At 46.0% G+C, this 18,384-nt stretch overlaps 1 protein-coding gene across 1 annotated transcript in view; it reads right to left on the bottom strand.

Moving 5' to 3' along the window:
- Positions 1 to 12,460: 12,460 nt before the first annotated feature.
- Positions 12,461 to 18,384, bottom strand: part of LOC138301630 (adenosine receptor A3-like) — a 43,456-nt gene continuing 37,532 nt past the window's right edge. The window contains exons 3-4 of the mRNA XM_069242144.1: positions 13,763 to 14,463; positions 12,461 to 12,582 (exon numbers count right to left, since the gene is read on the bottom strand). Coding sequence (XP_069098245.1) covers positions 12,461 to 12,582; positions 13,763 to 14,463 — 823 coding nt within the window. The remainder of the gene's footprint in view (positions 12,583 to 13,762; positions 14,464 to 18,384) is intronic.

The raw sequence follows: 18,384 nt of genomic DNA, 5'->3' as shown, positions 1-18,384 counted from the left end.
GTGAGCCCAGCCACTCCTTTGGATTGGCTATTTGCTCCCACCACCACTGTTATTACTAGGGGCACTAGAATTTGCAGTAGGGGTTGTGGTAGTGGGAGGTTTGGTGTTTTTCTTTGGACAACTGGCATCAGTTGTCCAATGGCCTTTGACTTTACACAAATAACACCAAGGCTTTTTAGGTTGATTATTGGAAGAGGATTTGGGTCCACCCCCCCCCCCCACCAGAGGATTTTTGTGGGTCTGATGAAGACTCACTTTTACTTTTGTCCCCACCCTTGTCAGAAGACTTACCATCCTTCTTGCCATCCTTGTCACCCCCTTTATAAACTTTTCTTTTCACTCTTGTTGTGACCCATTTGTCTGCCTTCTTTCCCAATTCTTGAGGAGAGGTCAGATCTGAGTCCACTAGATATTGGTGTAACAAGTCAGACACACAGTTATTCAGAATATGCTCTCTCAGAATAAGATTATACAGGCTTTCATAGTCAGAAACTCTACTGCCATGTAACCACCCCTCCAAGGCCTTCACTGAACAGTCTACAAAGTCTGTCCAGTCTTGTGAGGACTCTTTTCTGGTGTCTCTGAACTTAATCCTGTATTGTTCAGTGGTTGAGCCAAATCCATCCAAGAGTGCGTCCTTCAAAACTGAAAAATTGTTAGCATCACTTTCTCTAACAGTAAGGAGCCTATCCCTACCCTTTCCAGTGAAAGAATGCCACAATATAGCAGGCCACTGCCTTTGAGGGACCCCCTGTACCATACAGGCCCTCTCAAGTGCAGCAAACCACTTGTTGATGTCATCCCCCTACTTTTAAGGGGGGACTATCTTGTGCAGATTCCTGGAATCATGCTCTCTAACAGGATTACTATCAGGAATACTGCTGCTGCCACCAAGGGGTCCTAACCCCAACCTCTGTCTCTCCTTCTCAATGTTTAGGGATTCTCTATCTAAGGCCAGCTGTCACTGTTTAAGCTTCATTCTGGTCTCTTCAACCCCCAACTTTTTGAGTTCCCTTTCTAACAAGTTATCCTCAGGGTGGGTGGGTTGGGAATGCTTGGACACAGAAGACAAGTTTGAAACAACAGAGGGGGATCTGTCTCTAACTGACTGGACCCTAGCAACTTGGCCTCTAGGAATAAAGACTTCCCTACTGTGATGGGAACCTCCATTACTACCAACATTACTAGGTGTTCTGCTAGGGGGCAGATCTGGTTCAGAACCCTCCCCACCTCCCTCAAGGAGATCCCCTGAGTAGGAATTGGAACCTTCTATTAACCTCTCATTTGATGTGCTTGCTTGGGACTCATCATTCACAATGAGCATGTTAAATAGAAACTCTTTTGTAGGGTTCTTTGCCATCACTAAACCTCTATCTAAGCAGAGACTCTTTAGGCTCTTGTAATTCAAATTGTCATAAGTAGTATTGACCATTTTAACCCCTTCGCTGCCAGGCCTTTTCCCCCTCCTGTGCCAGGCCTTTTTTTGCCTATTTGGGGCAGTTCGCACTTAGGCCCTCATAACTTTTTGTCCACATAAGCTAACCAAGCCAAATTTGCGTCCTTTTTTTCCAACATCCTAGGGATTCTAGAGGTACCCAGACTTTGTGGGTTCCTTGAAGGAGGCCAAGAAATTGGCCAAAATACAGTGACAATTTCGTTTTTTTCAAAAAAATTGGAAAAAGTGGCTGCAGAAGAAGGCTTGTGGATTTCCCCCTGAAAATGGCATCAACAAAGGGTTTGCAGTGCTAAACTCAGCAGCTTACTAGCTTTCAGGAACAGGCAGACTTGAATCAGAAAACCCAATTTTTCAACACAATTTTGGCATTTTACTGGGGCATACCCCATTTTTGCAATGTTTTGTGCTTTCAGCCTCCTTCCAGTCAGTGACAGGAATAGGCATGAAACCAATACTGGATCCCAGAAACCTAACCATTTCTGAAAAGTAGACAAAATTCTGAATTCAGCAAGGGGTCATTTGTGTAGATCCTACAAGGGTTTCCTACAGAAAATAACAGCTGAAAAAGAAAGATATTGAAATTGAGGTGAAAAAAACATCAATTTTTCTCTACGTTTTACTCTGTAACTTTTCCCTGCAATGTCAGATTATGGAAAGCAATATACTGTTACGTCTGCTGGACTCCTCTGGTTGCGGGGATATATAGGGCTTGTAAGTTCATCAAGAACCCGAGGAACCCAGAGCCAATAAATGAGCTGCACCCTGCAGTGCGTTTTCATTCTATACCGGGTATACAGCAATTCATTTGCTGAAATATAAAGAGTAAAAAATTGCTATCAAGAAAACCTTTGCATTTCCAAAAAGGGCACAAGATAAGGTGCTGAGGGGCAGTGGTTATTTGCACATCTCTGAATTCCGGGGTGACCATACTAGCATGTGAATTATAGGGAATTTCTCAAATAGATGTCTTTTTTACACACTCTCCTATATTTGGAAGGAAAAAATGTAGAGAAAGACAAGGGGCAATAGCACTTGTTTTGCTAATATATGTTCCCCCAAGTCTCCCGATAAAAATGATACCTCACTTGTGTGGGTTGGCCTAGCGCCCGCGACAGGAAACGCCCTAAAACGCAACGTGGACACATCCCATTTTTTTGAAAGAAAGCAGAGGTGTTTTTTGCGAAGTGTCTACCTGTAGATTTTGGCCTCTAGCTCAGTCGGCACCTAGGGAAACCTACCATACCTGTGCATTTCTGAAAACTAGAGACCTAGGGGAATCCAAGGAGGGGTGACTTGCGGGGCTCGGACCAGGTTCTGTTACCCAGAATCCTTTGCAAACCTCAAAATTTGGCTAAAAAAACACATGTTCCTCACATTTCTGTGGCAGAAAGTTCTGGAATCTGAGAGGAGCCACAAATTTCCTTCAACCCAGCATTCCCCCAAGTCTCCCGATAAAAATGATACCTCACTTGTGTGGGTAGGCCTAGCGCCCGTGACTGGAAACACCCCAAAGCGCAACATGGACACATCAAAAAGTTTGGAAGAAAACAGAGGTGTTTTTTGCGAAGTGCCTACCTGTAGATTTTGGCCTCTAGCTCAGCCGGCACCTAGGGAAACCTACCAAACCTGTGCATTTCTGAAAACTAGAGACCTAGGGGAATCCAAGATGGGGTGACTTGCGGGGCTCGGACCAGGTTCTGTTACCCAGAATCCTTTGCAAACCTCAAAATTTGGCTAAAAAAACACATGTTCCTCACATTTCTGTGGCAGAAAGTTCTGGAATCTGAGAGGAGCCACGAATTTCCTTCCACCCAGCGTTCCCCCAAGTCTCCCGATAAAAATGATACCTCACTTGCGTGGGTAGGCCTAGCGCCCGCGACAGGAAACACCCCAAAGCGCAACGTGGACACATCAAAAGTTTTGGAAGAAAACAGAGGTGTTTTTTGAGAAGTGCCTACCTGTAGAGTTTGGCCTCTAGCTCAGCCGGCACCTAGCGAAACCTACCAAACCTGTGCATTTCTGAAAATTAGAGACCTAGGGGAATCCAAGGAGGGGTGACTTGCGGGGCTCGGACCAGGTTCTGTTACCCAGAATCCTTTGCAAACCTCAAAATTTGGCTAAAAAAACACATGTTCCTCACATTTCTGTGGCAGAAATTTCTGGAATCTGAGAGGAGCCACAAATTTCCTTCCACCCAGCGTTCCCCCAAGTCTCCCGATAAAAATGATACCTCACTTGTGTGGGTAGGCCTAGCGCCCGCGACAGGAAACACCCCAAAGCGCAACGTGGACACATCAAAAATTTTGGAAGAAAATAGAGGTGTTTTTTGCGAAGTGCCTACCTGTAGATTTTGGCCTCTAGCTCAGCCGGCACCTAGGGAAACCTACCAAACCTGTGCATTTCTGAAAACTAGAGACCTAGGGGAATCCAAGATGGGGTGACTTGCGGGGCTCGGACCAGGTTCTGTTACCCAGAATCCTTTGCAAACCTCAAAATTTGGCTAAAAAAACACATGTTCCTCACATTTCTGTGGCAGAAAGTTCTGGAATCTGAGAGGAGCCACAAATTTCCTTCCACCCAGCGTTCCCCCAAGTCTCCCGATAAAAATGATACCTCACTTGTGTGGGTAGGCCTAGCGCCCGCGACAGGAAACACCCCAAAGCGCAACGTGGACACATCAAAAAATTTTGAAGAAAACAGAGGTGTTTTTTGCGAAGTGCCTACCTGTAGATTTTGGCCTCTAGCTCAGCCGGCACCTAGGGAAACCTACCAAACCTGTGCATTTCTGAAAACTAGAGACCTAGGGGAATCCAAGATGGGGTGACTTGCGGGGCTCGGACCAGGTTCTGTTACCCAGAATCCTTTGCAAACCTCAAAATTTGGCTAAAAAAACACATGTTCCTAACATTTCTGTGGCAGAAAGTTCTGGAATCTGAGAGGAGTCACAAATTCCATCCAGCATTCCCCTAAGTCTCTTAATAAAAATGGTACCTCACTTCTGTGGGTAGGCCTAGCGCCCACGAAAGGAAATGGCCCAAAACACAACGTGGACAGAACATATTTTTTCACAGAAAACAGAGGCGTTTTTTGCAAAGTGCCTACCTGTGGAGTTTGGCCTCTAGCTCAGCCGGCCCCGGGAGGCGGGGGGGCAAAAATTTGCCCTGGTGCCCTGAGGGTTCTGCCCCCCCCCTGGGGGTAGTTCGTCCTAATAATAGGCCGAACTGCCCCCAAGGGGGGCAGAAATGGCCTAAAATAAATTTGCCCCCCCCCCAGCCCCCACCCCCGCCCCCGGGAGCGACCCTTGCCTACGGGGTCGCTCCCCCTGCGTGACATTGGCGTCAAAAAACAAATCCCAGGTGCCTAGTGGTTTCTGCCCCCTTGGGGGCAGATTGACCTAAAATCGGCCAATCTGCCCCCAAGGGGGGCAGAAATGGCCTAAATACAATTTGCCCCCCAAGGGGAGCGACCCTTGCCTGATAGGTTGCTCCCCATCTCTAAAAAAACAAACAAACAAAAAAAAAAAATTGGCCCTGGCGCCTAGAGGTTTCTGCCCCCCACCCCGGGGGCAGATCGGCCTAATATTAGGCCGATCTGCCCCCGGGGGGGCAGAAATGGCCTAAAATAAATTTGCCCCCACAACCCAACCCCCCCCCCCCGGAGCGACCCTTGCCTACGGGGTCGCTCTCCCTGCGTGACATTGGCGCCAAAAAACAAATCCCCGGTGCCTAGTGGTTTCTGCCCCCTTGGGGGCAGATTGACCTGAAATCGGCCAATCTGCCCCCAGGGGGGCAGAAATGGCCTAAATACAATTTGCCCCCCAGGGGAGCGACCCTTGCCTGATGGGTCGCTTCCCATCTCTAAAAAACAGAAAGAACAAAAAAAAAAAAAACAGAAAAAAAAAATTTGCCCTGGCGCCTAGAGGTTTCTGCCCCCCCTGGGGGGGCAGAAATGGCCTAAAATAAATTTGCCCCCCCAGGCCCTCCCCCCCGGGAGCGACCCTTGCCTATGGGGTCGCTCCCCCTGCGTGACATTGGCGCCAAAAAACAAATCCCAGGCGCCTAGTGGTTTCTGCCCCCTTGGGGGCAGATTGACCTAAAATCGGCCAATCTGCCCCCAGGGGGGCAGAAATGGCCTAAATACAATTTGCCCCCCAGGGGAGCGACCCTTGCCTGATGGGTCGCTCCCCATCTCGAAAAAAACAAACAAACAAAAAAAAAAACACAACAAAAAAATTTGCCCTGGTGCCCTGAGGGTTCTGCCCCCCCCCCCCTGGGGGCAGTTCGGCCTAATAATAGGGCGAACTGTCCCCAGGGGTGGCAGAAATGGCCTAAAATAAATTTGCCCCCCCACCCCCTCCCCCGGGAGCGACCCTTGCCTACGGGGTCGCTCCCCCTGCGTGACATTGGCGCCCCAAAAAAAATCCCAGGCGCCTAGTGATTGACCTAAAATCGGCCAATCTGCCCCCAGGGGGGCAGAAATGGTCTAAATACAATTTGCCCCCCAGGGGAGCGACCCTTGCCTGATGGGTCGCTCCCCATCTCTAAAAAAAAAAAAACAAAAAAAAAAAACACCCAAAAAAAATTTGCCCTGGCGCCTAGAGGGTTCTGCCCCCGGGGGGGCAGAAATGGGCTAAAATAAATTGCCCTCCCCCCCTGGGAGCGACCCTTGCCTAAGGGGTCACTCCCTTTGCGTGAAATTCACGCAAAGAAAAAACTCCCTGGTGTCTAGTGGTTTCTACCCCCCTTGGGGGCAGATTGGCCTCATCAAAATAGGCCAATCTGCCCCCAAGGGAGGCAGAAATGGCCAAAATATAATTTTCCCCCAAGGGGAGCGACCCTTGCCTAAGGGGTCGCTCCCCACCAAAAAAATAAAAAAAAATGAAACATAAAAAATAAATAAAAAAAAATGGTCCCTGGTGCTTAGAGGTTTCTGCCCCCCCTGGGGGCAGATCGGCCTAATAGTAGGCCGATCTGCCCCCAGGGGGGGCAGAAAAGGCCTTCCCGAAAATATGCCCCCCCTGGGAGCGACCCTTGCCCAAGGGGACGCTCCCTTTTGTCAATAACAATAAAAAAAAAAAAAAATCCCTGGTGTCTAGTGGTTTCTACCCCCCTTGGGGGCAGATTGGCCTCATCAAAATAGGCCAATCTGCCCCCAAGGGGGGCAGAAATGGCCAAAATATAATTTTCCCCCAAGGGGAGCGGCCCTTGCCTAAGGGGTCGCTCCCCACCCAAAAAAAAATAAATGAAACATAAAAAAAAATAAAAAAAAAATAAATGGTCCCTAGTGCCTAGAGGTTTCTGCCCCCCCTGGGGGCAGATCGGCCTAATAAGGCCCAAGGGGTCGCTCCCTTTTGTCAGTTTCAATAAAAAAAAAAAAATCCCTGGTGTCTAGTGGGGTTTCAAAAGCCGGATTGCAAGCAATCCGGCTTTTGAAACCCTCAGAGGGACTTCAAAGGGAAGGAAATACTTTTCCTTCCCTTTGAAGCCCCTCCGGGCCTCCCAAGTGATTGAAAAAGAAATGCTTTTGCATTTCTTTTTCAATCGCTCTGGAAGCAGAGCTTCCAGCGCGACTAGGGAGGCCCCTGTGACTAATCAGCGCGCGCTCACGCGCTGACGTCACAGGGGGGGTGGGGGGGTCGGGGGTGGAAGGGGAAGGTCTTCCCCTTCCATCCCGACTTGGGGGGGAAAGGGGGGTGCACGGGGGCGCGCTAGCGTGCCCCCAAGTTCCCCTGTGCCATGGACGAGATGATCTCGTCCAAGGCACAGGGGAACTGTAGCCATGGACGAGATCATCTCGTCCAAGGCACAGAACCGGTTAAGAGTAGAATCTTCTACAGACATGATAGTAAAAGGTTTAGAAATAGTGCGAAGGAAGAAAAAGTTTCAAAACTTCTTAAAGAACAGAGAAAAAAACTTTTTCTAACTTTAGAAAACTTTTAGAAGTTTTAGAAAACTTTTCAGAACTTTGTAAAAAGTTTAAGAGGAAAAAAGCAAAACATTTTGGTTAGGTGTACATACACTGAACTGTTTTGTATATTATTCTCCTATGAAAAGTACACAATGACAAAGTGGTAAGTAGTTACAAGTACTTATCCCACCTCTGCACAACCAATGTAGGAGGCTGGCCTGGCTTGTAGTGGGTACCAGAGGTACTTACACCTGGTGCCAGGTCCAGTTATCCCTTATTAGTGTAGAAGAGGTGTTTCTAGCAGCTTAGGCTGATAGAAGGTAGCTATGGCAAAGCAGCTTAGGCTGAACTAGGAGACATGTAAAGCTCCTACTATACCACTGGTGTCATATGCACAATATCATAAGAAAACACAATACACAGAAGTACTAAAAATAAAGGTACTTTATTTTTATGTCAATATGCCAAAAGTATCTCAGTGAGTACCCTCAGTATGAGGATAGGTTATATACACAAGATATATGTACACAAACCAAAATTAGGTAAGTAATAGCAAGAAAAGTAATGCAAACAGTGTAGAATTACAATAGATTGCAATAGGAGCACATAGGTATAGGGGCAACACAAACCATATACTCCAAAAGTGGAAAGCGAACCACGAATGGACCCCAGACCTATATGAGCTTGTAGAGGGTCACTGGGACTATAAGAAAACAGTAAGGGTTAGAAAAATAGCCCACCCCAAGACCCTGAAAAGTAGGTGTAAAGTGCACCTACTACCCCCAGAGAGCACAGAAGTCGTGATAGGGGGATTCTGCAGGAAGAACAAACACCAGCAATGCAACAATAGTGGATTTCCAGACCTGAGTACCTGTAAGACAAGGGGACCAAGTCCAATAGTCGCAACAGTGTCGAGAGTGGGCAGGAGCCCAGGAAATGCCAGCTAAGGGTGCAAGGAAGCAGCCACTGGATGGAAGAAGCTTGGAGTTCTGCAAGAAAGAAGAGAGCTACGGGCTTCTCCTTTGGAAGACGGATGTCCCATGTCGAGATGAAGCTCGCAGAGGTGTTCCCACGCAGAAAGACTGCAAACAAGCCTTGCTAGCTGCATGGGTCGCAGTAGAGGTTTTTGGGTGCTGCTGTGGCCCAGGAGGGACCAGGATGTCGCCACTTGGAAGAGGAGAGAGAGGGGGCATTCATCAACTCAGGGAGCCCTCACAAAAGCAGGCAGCACCCGCAAAAGTACCTGAACAGGCACTTGGAAGGAAAGTGAACTAGAGTCCATGTGAAGTCACAAAAGGGAGTCGCACGACACCAGAGGACAACTCAGAAGGTTGTGCACTGCAGGATAGAGTGTAGGGGACCCAGGCTTGGCTGTGCACAAAGGAAATCCTGGAAGAGTGCACAGGAGCTGAAGCAGCTGCAAATCACGCAGTACAAAGCAATGCAGTCTAGCGTGGGGAGGCAAGGACTTACCTCCACTAAACTTGGACTGAAGAGTCACTGGACTGTGGGAGTCACTTGGACAGAGTTGCTTAGTTCCAGGGACCACGCTCATCAGGCTGAGAGGGTACCCAGAGGACCAGTGATGCAGTCTTTTGGTGCCTGCGTTAGCAGGGGGAAGATTCCGTTGACCCACGGGAGATTTCTTCAGAGCTCCTGGTGCAGGGAGGAGGCAGGCTACCCCCAGAGCATGCACCACCTGGAAACAGTCGAGAAAGCCGGCAGGATGAGGCGATACAAGGTTTCTAGTAGTCATCTTGCTACTTTGTTGCGGGTTTGCAGGCGTCCTGAGCAGTCAGCGGTCAATCCTTTGGCAGAAGGTGATGAGGGAGATGCAGAGGAACTCTGGTGAGCTCTTGTATTCGTTATCTGAAGAATTCCCCAAAGCAGAGACCCTAAATAGCCAAAAAAGGAGGTTTGGCTACCAGGTTAGGAGGATTGGCTACCAAGAGAGGTAAGAGCCTATCAGAAGGAGCCTCTGACGTCACCTTCTGGCACTGGCCACTCAGAGCAGTCCAGTGTGCCCCCAACACCTCTGTTTCCAAGATGGCAGAGGTCTGGGACACACTGGAGGAGCTCTGGGCACCTCCCCTGGGAGGTGCAGGTCAGGGGAGTGGTCACTCCGCTTTCCTTTGTCCAGTTTCGCGCCAGAGCAGGGCTGGGGGATCCCTGAACCGGTGTAGACTGTCTTATGCAGAGATGGGCACCATCTGTGCCCATCAAAACATTTCCAGAGGCTGGGGGAGGCTACTCCTCCCCAGCCCTCGCACCAATTTCTAAAGAGAGAGGGTATTACACCCTCTCTCAGAGGAAGTCCTTTGTTCTGCCTTCCTGTGCCAGGGCTGCCTGGACCCCAGGAGGGCAGAAACCTGTCTGAGGGGTTGGCAGCAGCAGCAGCTGCAGTGGAGACCCCAGAAAGGCAGTTTGGAAGTACCCAGGTACTGTGCTAGAGACCCGGGGATCATGGAATTGTCCCCCCAATGTCAGAATGGCATTGGGGGTTCAATTCCATGATCTTAGACATGTTACATGGCCATGTTCGGAGTTACCATTGTGACGCTATACATAGGTAGTGACCTATGTATCGTGCACGCGTGTAATGGTGTCCCCGCACTCACAAAGTCCAGGGAATTTACCCTGAACAATGTGGGGGCACATTGGCTAGTGCCAGGGTGCCCACACACTAAGTAACTTTGCACCCCACCTTCACCAGGTGAAGGTTAGACACATAGGTGACTTATAAGTTACTTAAGTGCAGTAGTAAATGGCTGTGAAATAACGTGGACGTTATTTCATGCAGGCTGAAGTGGCAGGCCTGTGTAAGAATTGTCAGAGCTCCCTATGGGTGGCAAAAGAAATGCTGCAGCCCATAGGGATCTCCTGGAACCCCAATACCCTGGGTACCTCAGTACCATATACTAGGGAATTATATGGGTGTACCAGTATGTCAATGTGAATTGGTAAACTTAGTCCCTAGCCTGTTAGTGACAAATTTGGAAAGCAGAGAGAGCATAACCACTGAGGTTCTGGTTAGCAGAGCCTCAGTGAGACAGTTAGGCATCACACAGGGAACACATACAGGGCACATACTATTGAGCACTGGGACCCTGCCTGGCAGGGTCCCAGTGACACATAGACTAAAACAACATATATACAGTGAAATATGGGGGTAACATGCCTGGCAAGATGGTACTTTCCTACAAATATCTGAGATATTTTCCCTGGTGGCAAAGATTTACCTGCGCTACGCCAGCCACCCCAACATCACAATAATTCAGTAAATGTCCTGGTAGGAGTCAAAGCATGAGCAGCCAGTAGTGGTTATGCCTTCTCCAGTCTTCATCTGCAGGCAGCAATTTTGTTTTAATCACTCACTGCCCAACACTGTAGCACAATGCTGTTCCATTTATGTTGGTCAATTTTTTCCTTTTTGGGCTCACTATTCACTCCAAAAATATCATGTTAGAAAAGAAGGGCTTATCTTTATTTACTAGGTCCAGTGTTTTGGTGGGGGGGCAGTGTTCCAGAGTAGGGCCTCCAGAACACCAAAAGATCATGTGGGCTCAGTGTTAGTGTCTTCTCACATCCAGTATCTGGCCAGAGCTCAGTGTAGTCCTCCAGACACTGTGGAACACTCAGGTAAAATCACATAACGTCAATGGGGCCAAGGGCAGGATGAGTGCCTGATGCCACCTTGACACCTGCTGTAGGAATCTCCAGCTGCCAGTGTTGAGCAAGCGTCAGGGAATATCCCATCCCCAGGAAACCACAATTGCCAACACGCTACCAGCCCACTGGTATAAGAATGCATTGCACCTGCTTTGATACCTCTGCAATGTGGCAGGTGGAAAGGAGGCCCATATAGCTGGCCAAGAACTGATACACCAGGAATTAGGACTACCCTGCTCAACTTGTCTGTTGCACATCAAATGTGGGCTACTTTCTTGTTTCAAGTTGAGACTACAGCTGGTCCTGCTTAAGATCCTGACAGGAGCTCTTCCTCTAGCATCAGTCCGAAATTCGAGGTTGCAAGTTTTTTTCCACCACATTCTGCACTGCAGAGGAAATCTGCTTGAATCAGACCTATTAACACGTATGGTGATATGCAATCTGCATTTCATTTTTGGCAGTTTAATAACATAATGCAAACAAAGTTATAAACTCTGTTTTTGGCGCAATGTAAAACTGCCAAAACTAAAATGTCAAGGCTTGTCACATGCATTAACCATTGATGTCAGAGCTAATTCTTGGATGGGGAAATGGGCATCAGTATTTCACTTTTGCCTTGTTTCCAACAGATCATGATTCAGCAATCTAAATCAGGTTTCTGAATGCAGGAATCGTGAGGTGGGAGACTAGCTTTGCAATCAGTAGTCTCCCAACTGAATCAGGAGGCTTAGTATGTATGCTGTCATAACGCTGGGATGACTGATAATATTCAGTTTTGGGTAAAGGAGAAAGAGAGTCACATTGGCACATGAGTTTCTAGCACTGAAATTAACTAGTTTGGAGGTCCATATACTCCTTCTGAAAGAGCAGAATGTTGTCACTCGTATCCTAGGTAACTGGGGACTGCAGTGGGCTGATCCCATGATAAATGCCATAGTGGGTGGCAAAACACTGTGAATGACACAACAGACTAATGGAAGAACAGGACTGACGAGAAACCCTTGTAAGTAAGTGCAAGGAATGGATTATCAGTTTAAGTGGATGGTAGTGCTCTTCAAGTAAAAATGGCACTATCTGTTACTAGGTCCAGTTAAGTCTCACAAAATTAAACCTGAGCTCAGCCCTTGGTAGTTGTAGCACAGAGCAGGCAGGCTGAACGTAAGAAAAATGTTTATCAGTGCCAAAACAATGAAAAAGTAATAAACACAACACAATAAAAATCCCACTTCAATTTAGATAAATATAGTAAATTTAATGAACAAATAGGCACAAACCCAACACAAATCAATGCAAAAAACTGGAGATATGATTTTTCAAAGTATTAGATAACTCTCGCACCAAAAAGCACAAAACTATGACTGCAGGTATCTGATCACGCTAAACTGTGTCAAAGTCTAAAGTGAAGGTCGAGTGAGATGGTGGAGGTCCTCAGCGGGTCCGGTTGCCGGCTGTATCTGATGAGGAGCCTGTTGATGGCAGCTGACTGAAGCACAGGTCCACACTGAGAGCCTTGGGTCCGGTGGGAAGTTCAAAGCTCTTGAGGAAGAAGGCTGGAAAGCACAGAGAAGGTAAAGTCTGAATTCGGGGCCAAGGAAAGTGAAGGCATCATCGGGTGCTATTTGGCATTGGTCCCTAAAAAGTCCTAGAAGTTCAGACTTAAAAACGTTTCTGAAAGTAAAAATCTTTTTCAGTGGGGAAACCAGCATGTTGAGTCCTACCGATAGTTTGATGTCACCAGCTCCCTCCATCCAGAATCCCACATTGAATGAAGAATTTTATTGCAGTTGCCTAACAATACCCCTGCTAGGAGAGAATCTTTTTAAATCTGCCTAACTCTGTTGTGCTTGGAGATCCGGCGATTAATACATCCTGTCTAAGGCTTGTTTCTGAGAGTTAATGATGGAGTAGATTATTGGTGAGTAAGTGAACTGCTGGAGTTATTGTCTGTGCCCTTGGATTGCCCTTCTGCCGCCGATCCAGCAAGATGTATGGTCATAGCTGAGGTGTATCAATGAATATGAGGAAAATATTCACATGGACTACACTAAAGCTGTAGGGCTGTTGGGCAACCAGGGTACACGGCATACAAGGGCAGCTGCCTTTAGGGTGGGTACACACTCAACACAATGTGACTCTGGACAATCACAGAAGTAATAAAGTTACCACAGACAGATAAATAGCATGACACATTGATACATTCGTAAGAACCTCTATATATGCCATATAAAGCAATCCACGTCCTCTACATTGTAAATCCTCAGGCGCATCCTGCTCCTACAGGGATTGAAAATGAGGCCACCACTCACCAAGACACCACATTCAATCAAACAAATGCTAGCACATAGACAAGAGTTTACAAGAGACGACTCTAGTTTCAAAAGACGTTAATTTCCTTTGTGTTGTGACTCTTTTCATGTCCATGTGAACTTTTCTGCTAACCTAGTTGAGGAACTGAGCACTGAGTGGAGAGTACTCAAATCAGCAATTAAACTAGTCCATAATGGAAGACTGGAAGATGTATCTCTGGGGTAACATGGCGACTGGCTTCCAGATCTTACATTGCAAGATCACAACTATTATCTAGATCCCTACCTATCTCTAGCAGAGTTTCATCTGTAACCGGGTCTTTTCAAACAGCTATTGGGTCCAAACACACCCTATTGGAAACATCTGAGGCCTACTCAATATTAGGTGGCTTCTCATTCTTAAAATTGTTGGCTCATCCCCTACCGTCCTTTCTGTTCCATTGACCTATGGCACCAGCCATCCCCCGTTCCACTGGAAAGTCACCATCTTCCGACTGAGTGACTGTGCTCTGAGATTGTTCATTTGATTCTTGCCCACCCCGAGAAACAGCCGCATCTCGTAGGATGTAGGTTTTCACAATGTGAACATAGGTTACTTTGAAAGTCTCTATTTTGAAAGCGTAAACAATGGGATTCATGACTGAGTTTGAATGGGACAGCAAGATAGCAATATAAGCAAAGGCTTCTGATATTTCACACCTTGGGCAAAAGAAAAGCATACAGTTCATAATGCAGAGTGGCAACCAACATAAGGCAAACAGGAGCAGAACCAGGGCCAAAGACTGGGCAGTCTTCTTCTCCTTATTGTAATATTTACTCGTGTCTTTGCTGTTCGAGACATTTTGATTCAGGAGCTGACGAATCCTGTAAAATATCTCTGTGTACAGAATAAACATGAGAATTAATGGGACAAGGATCCACCCGAAAGAGCTGAAATAAACCATGAAATCCATGCTCACAACTGAGGTGAAAGCGCAAGGCAGGTAACTGGTGTCACTCCCTCCAGCTGCAAGTTGTCTTTCTTGGTTCCAGCCGAACATTGGCAAAAGCCCCATAAGGGATGAGACCAACCAGCAGACAGTGACTGCCATCCAAATTCTTCTCTGGGTCACTACAAACTTGTACCTGTCAACAAAGCATTTGACTGATGCAGTTAACAACAGATAAGATGAAGATAATAAGCTGAAGTCAGTGTAGGCTTCATAGAAGGCAAACATTGTCAAAATCTTAGCTAGCATTCTGCAAATGACTGTAAGATAACTTGGTGCCCTGTTTGTACTGTACTGAACTATAATAAATTGCATAGATAATATTGTGCCTACAGGGTCATACTCTGAAATGACAAGTTTCCCATAATATATAAAACAATCAACTCTTCTATTTGGTTTTGTACAGCATCCATTTTAGGACATCCTCATTCCTCACTCCTCATCCCTACTTCTCATCTTTGCTTCTCATCCCTGCTTCTCATCCATCATCCCTACTTCTCATCCATCATACATCATCCCTAAGTCTCATCCATCACGCCTGCTTCTATTTCATCATTCCTACTTCTCATCCATCATACATCATCCCTAATTCTCCTCCAACATCCTTGCTTCTAATCCATCATACATCATTCCCACGTCTCATCCATCATCCCTGCTTCTCTTCCATCATCCCTACTTCTCATCCATCATACATCATCCCTACTTCTCATCCATCATCCCTGTTTTTCTTCCATCATCCCTACTTCTCATCCCTCATCCCTGCTTCTCATCCACCATACATCATCCCTTCTTCTCATCCATCATCCCTGCTTCTCTTCCATCATTCCTACTTCTCATCCCTCGTGCCTGCTTCTCATCCCTACTTCTCTTCCATCATCCCTACTTCTCTTCCATCATTCCTACTTCTCATCCCTCATCCCTGTTTCTCATCCATCTTCCATCATTCCTACTTCTCATGCCTCAGCCATTATACCTACTCCTCATCCTTCATCCCTACTCCTCATTCCTCATCCCTCAGTCATTCCAATACATTTTCAGTTTTGTGAAACACACCTTAACACTGATTGGCTGGCAACAGCCAATCAGAGTTATGAGAGAGGCCTGCATTCTAGTTCACTGAAAACAGCCTTCCCATTGCATGTGCTGGGTGAAGACAGAGGAGAGGAAATGCAACTGTGTTTGTTTCCAGTGAATTCAAGGCTGTACAACATTTCACTTTATTTAACTAATAGATTTTCTGTTTATACAGGCCTCTGCAGAAAGCTCTGCTGGTTTGGGAAATACAAGGAGCCCATTACTTGGGACATAGATCTGCTATTGGAGAAATGGTTAAACAGTTTATCTACAGTTCATTGAAAATCTTTCTGGTTCCAGAAAAGAAAAAAAACAGCTCTCAGAGATAAAAGCAGCCTCAGATGTAAACATTGTATTTGTTACAAATATAAAGCAAGGTCAGATTTAAACATTTTATTTGTTACCAATAAAAATGAAACCAAAAAAGGCTTGGATGAATTGGATTGCACTGTCACCAGAGTTGATTTTAAACATTTTCTTTCTACATATGAAACTGAAACCAGAAAGGTTTTCGGTTGAACTATAGATGACCTGTGTAACCCTTTCTCCAAGAGCTGATTTATGGCTCAGCTGTGGGCTCCTTGTATTTCCCAAATCAGCAGAGCCTTCTGCTGAGGCCTATGCAAACAGAAAAACACTGTGTTAAATAAAATGAAATATTTAGCAGCCTTGAATTCACTGGAAACAAACACACAGTTGTATTTCCTCTCCTCCCTCATCACCCACCATGTGCAATGAGGAGGCTGATTTTCATTGCAATAGAATGCAGCTCTCTCTCATAACTCTGATTGGCTGTTCCCAACCAATCATTATGAAGGTGTGTTTCGCAAAACTGAAAATGTTTTTGTATGACTGAGGGATGAGGAATGAGGAGTAGGGATGATGGATGAGGAGTAGGGATGATGGCTGAGGCATGAGAAGTAGGAATGATGGAAGATGGATGAGAAGTAGGGATGAGAAGCAGGGATGAGGAATGAGAAGTAGGGATGATGGAAGAGAAGTGGGGATGATGGAAGAGAAGTAGGGATGAGAAGCAGGGATGAGAAGTAGGGATGATGGATGAGAAGCAGGGATGATGGATGAGAAGTAGGGATGATGTATGATGGATGAGAAGCAGGGATGATGGCTGAGAAGTATGGATGATGGATGAGAAGTAGGGATGATGTATGATGGATGAGAAGGAGGGATGATGGATGAGAAGCAGGGATGAGAAGTAGGGATGAGGAGTCAGGAATGAGGATGCCCTAAAATGGATGCTGTACTGCTATTTGTTTTTTACTAAACTGGGTCCCTTTCTTGACCTGCACAATTTACTGAGTCACCATATGTGCCTATCAATATCATACGTTGGCACGTTATCTAGTGATGAGGCTTTCTTTACACAACTCCTAGATTATGTGAAACTCGCGATTGACCCAGTTTAAGTGGAATATTTGTAGCTCCTAAGGTTTTGAGGTTCCCCAAAAATGTAAATACAATGAACATTTAAGTATGACTCAACTTGAGAAAACTTGTTGTCACAGCAAATGTTTAAAATAATGTGTTTTATTTTTTGCAACCTTTGGTATGTATTGTATCTTTTTGTGGCTGTCTTTTCGGGTTGGAAAGGGTTACTAAGTCTGGTACTGAAAGAATAGACACCTGTGATATCAGTGCCCAATCACAGAATAGAAGTAGAGCACAGAGTAGGCATTTGTTTATTTACATGCATTTGTGTGCTAGTTAAATTCACAGCAGTAAGTGAACCAGGGAAGCCTTTAATCATGCTTTCACCGGCCAGTGAATGGTAACCCCAGAGGTTGACTCAGTTTTTTTCAGCTAGCTTTTCCAATCTGCACAGATTTCAGGAGCACCATGTATTTGTACAAAGATTAGACAAAGGGTTTTTGCTCGGGTACAGATGATTACAGAGTCTCAGGAGTTTATCTCTGTATGCATATGATGTCTAAGTAGTTTGAGTTCATTTATTTCCTTGCTGTGTTAATAATGTTGATGTCGTCACCACACAGTGACTAGCTCACTTACTTAGGATTTTTTGGTTTAGGACATGTTAGACATGATACCTTTAGCATGGTCTTTCCCCAAACCTTTTGCCTGCTTGCCTCACATTTTTGTTTATTCTTTTTGTTGACATTGGGTCTCTGAGCATTTTACCACTGCTGAACAGTGCTATAGAGCACGTGCTCCCTCCATAAAACGTGGGTTGATTGGTATAGACCTAATTGGCAAATTTAATTTACTTACATGTCTTTAGTAAAGTGCACTACATATGCCCAGGGCTTGCAAACTAAGGTCCATATTTATACTTTTTTTGTGCCACATTACGTCATTGTTTGTCGCCAAAGTGGCTAAACTCACAAAATATCATTGTATTTTGTAAGTTTGTGCCACTTTTGCGTCAAAGTGACGCAAATGCAGCATATAAAAAGTATAAATATGGACCTACATGCTCCTAGTGGGCCTGCAGCACTGCTTGTGCACACACACACACACTTAAGCAACATGTCCCAGGCCTACCATTGTAGCCTGAATTCAGTGTTACAGTGCCTTATCAGGGTGTCATTTAAAACACCTTCCAAGCCTTAAACTCCCCTTTTATTACAAATAAGTCACCCCTAAAGAAGCCCATAGGGCAGGGTGCTATGTTTTTAAAAGGCAGGACATGTACCTTTAAGTTTTACACATCCTGGTAGTGAAAAACTCTCATTCATTGTTTAATACTATGAAGTCTACCCCTCTCATAAGATTATACTGGGAACTTAATTTTACATTTAGGGCCTTATTACTAGGCTGACGGTCTGTAGACTGCCAGCCTCGTGGTGCCAGTCGAACTGCTGCAGCTGGGGGGGTCTGACCACCACATTACGAGGTTGGCGGGCACACCTGCCAACGTACCGCCATCCCCGCCAGGATCAGTGATCCCGACAGGCTGACAACGACCCTAGTTGTAATCAGCCATGAAAAGACTGAACCGCCATGAAAA

The sequence above is a fragment of the Pleurodeles waltl genome, chromosome 6 (genome assembly GCF_031143425.1).
Source record: "Pleurodeles waltl isolate 20211129_DDA chromosome 6, aPleWal1.hap1.20221129, whole genome shotgun sequence".
Taxonomy (NCBI): domain Eukaryota; kingdom Metazoa; phylum Chordata; class Amphibia; order Caudata; family Salamandridae; genus Pleurodeles; species Pleurodeles waltl.
Note: the sequence above shows the minus strand (reverse complement) of the source record. Positions and strands in the feature narration are given on the sequence as shown.